The sequence below is a fragment of the Pseudorasbora parva genome, chromosome 11, assembly GCF_024679245.1.
Source record: "Pseudorasbora parva isolate DD20220531a chromosome 11, ASM2467924v1, whole genome shotgun sequence".
Lineage (NCBI taxonomy): Eukaryota > Metazoa > Chordata > Actinopteri > Cypriniformes > Gobionidae > Pseudorasbora > Pseudorasbora parva.
The window spans coordinates 46,367,797-46,375,384 of record NC_090182.1 but is presented as its reverse complement, the minus strand read 5'-3'; the positions used below and the strand labels follow the sequence as shown (position 1 = coordinate 46,375,384).

General features: G+C 41.2%; 1 protein-coding gene across 1 annotated transcript; it reads right to left on the bottom strand.

Annotated features, from left to right (window-relative positions):
- Window positions 1–1,145: 1,145 nt before the first annotated feature.
- On the bottom strand, window positions 1,146–6,435 carry LOC137093291 (neuronal acetylcholine receptor subunit alpha-9-II). Its single transcript, XM_067458120.1, has 3 exons — window positions 6,325–6,435; window positions 4,267–4,618; window positions 1,146–2,185 (listed from the first exon to the last, which is right to left on the bottom strand). The coding sequence occupies exons 2-3, from the start codon at window positions 4,604–4,606 to the stop codon at window positions 1,641–1,643; spliced, it is 885 nt and encodes a 294-aa protein (XP_067314221.1). The 5' UTR covers window positions 4,607–4,618; window positions 6,325–6,435; the 3' UTR covers window positions 1,146–1,640.
- Window positions 6,436–7,588: the final 1,153 nt, after the last annotated feature.

Genomic DNA, 7,588 nt, shown 5'->3' with positions numbered 1-7,588 from the left:
CTCAGTGTGTGTTATCTCAGTGTGTGTTATCTCAGTGTGTGTGATCTCAGTGTGTGTGATCTCAATGTGTTATCTCAGTGTGTGTTATCTCAGTGTTCTGAGTGACAGTGTGTGTTATCTCAGTGTGTTCTGAGTGACAGTGTGTGTTATCTCAGTGTTCTGAGTGACAGTGTGTGTTATCTCAGTGTGTTCTGAGTGACAGTGTGTATTATCTCAGTGTGTGCTATCTCAGTGTGTGTTATCTCAGTGTGTGTTATCTCAGTGTGTTCTGAGTGACAGTGTGTATTATCTCAGTGTGTGCTATCTCAGTGTGTGTGATCTCAGTGTGTTATCTCAGTGTGTGTTATCTCAGTGTGTGTGATCTCAATGTGTTATCTCAGTGTGTGTTATCTCAGTGTGTGTTATCTCAATGTGTTATCTCAGTGTGTGTTATCTCAGTGTGTGTGATCTCAATGTGTTATCTCAGTGTGTGTTATCTCAGTGTGTGTTATCTCAGTGTTCTGAGTGACAGTGTGTGTTATCTCAGTGTGTTCTGAGTGACAGTGTGTGTTATCTCAGTGTTCTGAGTGACAGTGTGTGTTATCTCAGTGTGTGTTATCTCAGTGTGTGTTATCTCAGTGTGTTCTGAGTGACAGTGTGTATTATCTCAGTGTGTGCTATCTCAGTGTGTGTTATCTCAGTGTGTGTTATCTCAGTGTTCTGAGTGACAGTGTGTGTTATCTCAGTGTGTTCTGAGTGACAGTGTGTGTTATCTCAGTGTTCTGAGTGACAGTGTGTGCTATCTCAGTGTGTGTTATCTCAGTGTGTGTTATCTCAGTGTGTTCTGAGTGACAGTGTGTATTATCTCAGTGTGTGCTATCTCAGTGTGTGTTATCTCAGTGTGTGTTATCTCAGTGTGTGTTATCTCAATGTGTTATCTCAGTGTGTGTTATCTCAGTGTTCTGAGTGACAGTGTGTGTTATCTCAGTGTGTTCTGAGTGACAGTGTGTGTTATCTCAGTGTTCTGAGTGACAGTGTGTGTTATCTCAGTGTGTTCTGAGTGACAGTGTGTATTATCTCAGTGTGTGCTATCTCAGTGTGTGCTATCTCAGTGTGTGTTATCTCAGTGTGTATTATCTCAGTGTGTGCTATCTCAGTGTGTGTTATCTCAGTGTGTGTTATCTCAGTGTGTGTTATCTCAATGTGTTATCTCAGTGTGTGTTATCTCAGTGTTCTGAGTGACAGTGTGTGTTATCTCAGTGTGTTCTGAGTGACAGTGTGTATTATCTCAGTGTGTGCTATCTCAGTGTGTGTTATCTCAGTGTGTATTATCTCAGTGTGTGCTATCTCAGTGTGTGTTATCTCAGTGTGTGTTATCTCTGTGTTCTGAGTGACAGTGTGTGTTATCTCAGTGTGTGTTGCGTATAGTGTTTAACTGCACGGAGCCTGTTTTGAGCCATGTGTTAAGAGTTGTGTTGCTTTGAATGAGTTTTGCAGGTGATGTGAACTGTTTAGCTCAGGTGCTGTTGGTAGTGCAGACTGTTAGAGTTTTGCACATGGAGCTCCAGTTCGGCTCAATGTCGTTTAGCAATTAAAAAAAACTGTAACACGGGTTTCACTTGAGTCAAAGTGAATGTGCCAGTGGTTGAGTGTCAGGAGCCTCAGGGTGCGTTACCGATGATGAGGATACTCATGAGGAAGACCATGATGAAGAATATCCACATGAAGAACCGGTCCATCACCTTGGCGATCTTCTTCCATTCAGCCACTTTCAGGCACGTCGCCTTTTGCTCACGGAAGCAATTTGCGATGTATTCGACATTCCAGACCAGCTTCGGGTCGCATCCGAGAATCCCGCCGTTGCTACGACAACTGCAGTAAACACAGGGGTTAAAGGTCAGGTGGAAAGCAGCCGCTTTGTCGTCATCGGGGCAACAGGGAGGCGGAGCTCTTTTCAGTTTCTCCTTGAGGTTCTGCTTGCGGTTCTGAAGGAAGGGCTCCGAGTCCTCCGTGCGTCCGAACGGCGACGCACAGCTTTCTCCGACCTCGTACACGAAGAAGATCTTGGACATGTAGTCGATGATGAGAACTTTGGCCCAGTACGGCACCGGCTTGGCCTCCGCTCCACAGAAATGAATGTTCATGATGAAGATGGTCAGAGAGGTGGATGCCGTGATCATAGTCATCGTCGCCACGTAGTACTTGCCTAGCGGAGAAAGACAAGAGCTCAGCGTCAAGAGTCTGTGAACAAACCCTGATATCGGCTTGAAAAACCCGCGTCTGAAAGTTTTAAAAGCTTGAAGTTTGTTTCAAATGTTATGCAGGTTTTTGAGCCCATAAGTTACGACTTTAAACCAAGACTCACAGCTTTGTAGCGTTCCCGGCAAAGTCACGCCAAACTGCCTGAGCGCGAGGAATTATGGAAGCTAGATGTAAACAAAGCATTACGGACCATACGGGGCTTATGCTGCATTCACGTGCTCTTGGCATTATCGTAAATACAAGTTTCCTAGGTAAAAATTGCACATGAACGCTAGGGCTGTATACCTTGGAGAACCTGGCGATACGATACATACCTCGATACACAGGTCATGATTCGATACTTACCTCGATACAGAGCTGTCTCGATACGATTTGATACAATGTGACACGATTCGATACGATTCAATAAAAATACATGGGCCAGAGCCAATTAGTTAATGCTGAACACATTTACTCAACAAACAGAACTCTGCATTTTTCTTTAATTTATTGAAGACAAAAGTGCATTATATTTATAACAGTGCATTTTGCTTAAATATTTGCAACTTTAAGTGCTCTGATAAATTGTACACAAATTGCTTTAATCTGGAAATTACCACAAGTCAACATTTAACCTTCCAAGGGTACAGTCTGAGCTCACACAAGCACAAAATCTTCTTATTATTCTTCTTATTAAATCTTCTTATAATTCTTTTTTTGTGACACCATGTACTGCCGTAACATATTTCACTATGAAATCACTTAAATGCTACATCCTGCTTTAACATTTGGCACAACAACAAATCTAATCTACCTCATAACAGGATGGATTTTTTAAATCTTAAGGCTAAACCAGGTTTGTCCTCAAAAATGCAGGTTGAACAAAAATCACTGCAGCAACAAAACAATAACCTGAGGATACTCTTGGTAATGCTAGCTTTATCCTATGACTTAAGATTTTTGTTCAAAAACAGAAGTTGGTCAACATGCTTTGAGCCTAGTACACTTCTCTGTGCGGTTACAATATCGCCTGCCGTATAGAAAACGCGCTCCGAGGAGACACTAGTCCCTGGAATGCACAGGTACACTTTGGCAAGGCGTGACATTAGTGGATATTCATTCTGGTGCTCTTTCCACCAACTGAGTGGACTTCCCTCAGCAAGAGACAGGGGTGGTGCCTCCTTGTACCTTGACATCTCCTCTTCTGCCTGGGCATGTTTCTAACAAAAATAAGTATGTTGCTAAGATGAATAACATGTTGTTAGCATTTCTTAGCATTTTTATAACTTGAATTAGCACATTGTTAGCATTTTTTATATTTTTCTTACGTGTTTTCATGAGCATGTTGAAAACATGTTAGTGTATTATACTATATTCATATCGATGTTGTGTTAGCTGTTAGTTGTGGTCAAAGCATTTTGTGAGAGAAATAGCGTTGCAATGACTGCATTCACGCGATCAACAGACTGTCTATGTACTCAATGCTCAAAGGAGGAAGACGTGACTGGGACTATTCAGAGCTCTCAGATACGAACAAAGTAAACTCGCGCTCTCAACAACTCAGTAGACAGACTGATCTCATGAAATCTGGCGGAATAGCACTTCTGGGAGTACTTCGACTCAGTGCAGTAAAAAGTCCCGGCTGAAAAATCCTCCCTCACCCCCCCCCCTCTCATGAATTGATTTCTGTGAATCCTGCCATTCATTATAGTTCTCCTTTTTAATCCGCTTAGAAACGCGCCATGTTTTATTTTGTCACCATACTTGATCGTTCAACTATTGGTGTAACTGTGTTTAAATAGGGAAAACGTGGAGGTGTTCGGTCTCTCCTAACTTGATCTCTGTTTGGTCCCATAGTGAATGAACTGGGCTTAGTGGGCTAAGCTAAATGCTATCAGATCGTCACAGCGCGTCAGAGAGATTAAGTGCACGCACTGAGACGAGAGAGGTGTGTGTCAACTCGTCTTAGCTAAGGGAATAACATAGTTTAATATGAAAAAGCGGTGAAGTAACCCTTTAATGCCAATCACTCGATCAGAGACTCACCGATCAGAGGAACGCTCTCGGAGGGAGGCATGCTCTCCGCCACCATCATCTGGAACACAGTGAGTGCCAGCAGGACCGTCACACCTAACGAAACCTTCTCTCCAGAGTCGGCCGGCAGGTAGAAGCCCAGAGGAGCGAGGAAGGAAATGAGGAAACAGGGCAGCAGCAGGTTAAAGATGTAGAACGAGCTCCGCCGCTGCAGCAGGACCGTGTAGGTGATGTCGGGATAAGGATCCGAGCAGCAGCCGTACATGATCACGTTCTTGGTGGCCGGCATTCCATGACATTCCCACTCCACATTCTCCACAAAGTCCGAGAGGTCGCCGCTGTCCATCCCCATAGCGATGTCCACCTGCAGGAGACGAATAGGCGGATTAGATACCAGATAGTAGCTACTTTATAATATTTATCACACTATGGAATTATTTAAAGGTGCTCTATGTAGTATTTTTGCTGTAAAATTACTGCTGATTATGATGATTATTGCTGCTATAATCATAATCAGCAGCAGCAGCAATAATCATAATCAGCAGCAGCAATAATCATATAATCAGCAATAATCATCATAATATGCAGCAGCAGCAATAATCATCATAATCTGCAGCAGCAGCAATAATCATAATCAGCAGCAGTGCAGTAGCAATAATCATCATAATCTGCAGCAGCAGCAATAATCATAATCAGCAGCAGTGCAGTAGCAATAATCATCATAATCTGCAGCAGCAATAATCATCAGCAGTAGCAATAATCATCATAATCTGCAGCAGCAATAATCATCAGCAGTAGCAATAATCATCATAATCTGCAGCAGCAATAATCATCAGCAGTAGCAATAATCATCATAATCAGCAGCAGCAATAATTATCATAATCGGCAGCATCAATAATCATAATTAGCAGCAGCAATAATCATCATAATCAGCAGCAGCAGCAATAATCATCATAATCAGCAGCAGCAATAATCATCATAATCAGCAGCAGTAGCAATAATCGTCATAATCTGCAGCAGCAATAATCATCATAATCTGCAGCAGTAGCAATAATCATCATAATCTGCAGCAGCAATAATCATCATAATCTGCAGCAGCAATAATCATCATAATCAGCAGCAGCAATAATCATCATAATCAGCAGCAGTAGCAATAATCGTCATAATCTGCAGCAGCAATAATCATCATAATCTGCAGCAGTAGCAATAATCATCATAATCTGCAGCAGCAATAATCATCATAATCTGCAGCAGTAGCAATAATCATCATAATCTGCAGCAGCAATAATCATCATAATCTGCAGCAGCAATAATCATCATAATCAGCAGTAGTAGCAATAATCATCATAATCTGCAGCAACAATAATCTGCAGCAGTAATAATAATCATAATCAGTAGCAGTAGCAATAATCATCATAATCTGCAGCAGCAATAATCATCATAATCAGCAGCAGTAGCAATAATCATCATAATCAGCAGCAGCAATAATCATAATCAGCAGCAGCAATAATCATCATAATGATATGATGCTATAATAAATTATATGATTTATATTTGCTGCTGATTATGATGATTATTCTGCTGCTGTTAATTATAGATGCTGTTGATTATTGCTGCTGCCTTTTAATTATTAATGGTGTTTATTATTGTATTTTTCCTGATTATGATTATTGCGGCTGCAGAGCCAGTATGGACTTGCTACTGCTAATACATACATACACACACAGACACACACACACTGCTGTGAGCATGTAAGATCTGCTGCTGCATAGATAGACATAAATCCCATAGATATTCTCTTCAGGTTTATTTTCAGAATGCTAATTTGGAAAGTGAAGACTACTAAAGACATTAAGTGAAGAGTATATGTTATGCTGCAATTATTTTTATTTGGAAAATACCATATACATAAAATAAAATGTAAACTATTTATACATACACCCATAAGATCAAACTAAAAACAAAACAAAAATACCTGAAAACATGCAATGCTTTAAAAAGCACTGAAATGCTTTTTCTCTCGCTTTTTTCCCCCTTTCGCTTTCTGGCAGCTGTGTTTGTGTTTTGTACCTGGTTTCCGTTGTAGGTCCATGAGCCGAAGGTAAGGTTGCACTGCTGGCTGTCAAAGGGGAAGTAGGAAACATCCACCACACAGGAGCTTTTGGTGATGGCCGGAGCGTCCCACGTGATCTCACCGTTATACCGCAACACCACATTAGTGTCCACCGGCCCGGAGAAATCATCATCCGCCCTGCAAGCACACACGTGTGTTTTAAAGAGGAAAACACAGAGAGAGAATTAAAGTTAAAGAGGATATATTATGCCTTTTGGGCTCTAAAAGAAAATGTTTTCATGCTTGAACGTTAAAAAACACATTATTTTTTTTTACATATTTGCAGCTCGTCTCTTCCCAGTCTGTCAGTAACGTTCCTGTCTCTATGAAGCCCCTCCTTCTGAAAAGCCAAGTGTGCTCTGATTGGTCAGCTGGAGCAGTGTGTTGTAATTGGTCAAGTGTTTTGGGAATGTCTCTTACCATAACCGCCAGTTTCAACACACTACTAACTAACTCAACCAGGCCCATCCCTTTATTCTGTGTATTAATTATTATAATGAGGATTATTGTGACATGTTTGCTACCAGAAGAAAACTCAAAACTATAATGGAGGCGTTTCAGGAGTTCAGAAACATTGACACTGATATAGAGAACAACTCCCGCTGGAGGAACGCTTTCATGATCACACTGCAACATTACGTTCACCCAAAAATGAAATGTGTGTCATTAACTCCTGTCCCTAATGTCACTCCACACCCGTAAGACCTCCGTTCATCTTCACACACAGTTTAAGATATTTTTGGATTTAGTCCGAGGGCTTTCTGTCCTTTGAATGTAAGTGTATGCACACTATACTGTCCACGTCTAGAAGGGAACGAAAATATCCTCAAAGTAGTCCATATGAGACATCAGTGGGTTAATTAGACTCTTTTGAAGCATCCAAAATACATTTGGGTCCAAAAACTGATGTCTCATATGGACTACTTTGAGGATGTTTTCGTTCCCTTCTAGACGTGGACAGTATAGTGTGCATACACTTACATTCAAAGGACAGAAAGCCCTCGGACTAAATCTAAAATATCTTAAACTGTGTTCCGAGGATGAACGGAGGTCTTACGGATGTGGAACGACATTAGGGGGGAGGAGTTAATGACAAGACATATCATTTTTGGGTGAACTTACCCTTTAAGACAGATGATAGAAGAATAGCTCCTCTTTAAAAGAAACGGATCATTTTCTTCAGTGCAGCTATATAAAGACATCAGTGGAAAAAATGAACAA

Bases quoted from the DNA above. Each gene is read 5' to 3' on its own strand.
- LOC137093291 (XM_067458120.1), bottom strand. From the start codon at position 4,606: ATGGGGATGGACAGCGGCGACCTCTCGGACTTTGTGGAGAATGTGGAG. The intron at 2,186-4,266 runs GTGAGTCTCTGA...TTTCTCCGCTAG, and splicing joins CGAGAGCGTTCCTCTGATCG to GCAAGTACTACGTGGCGACG.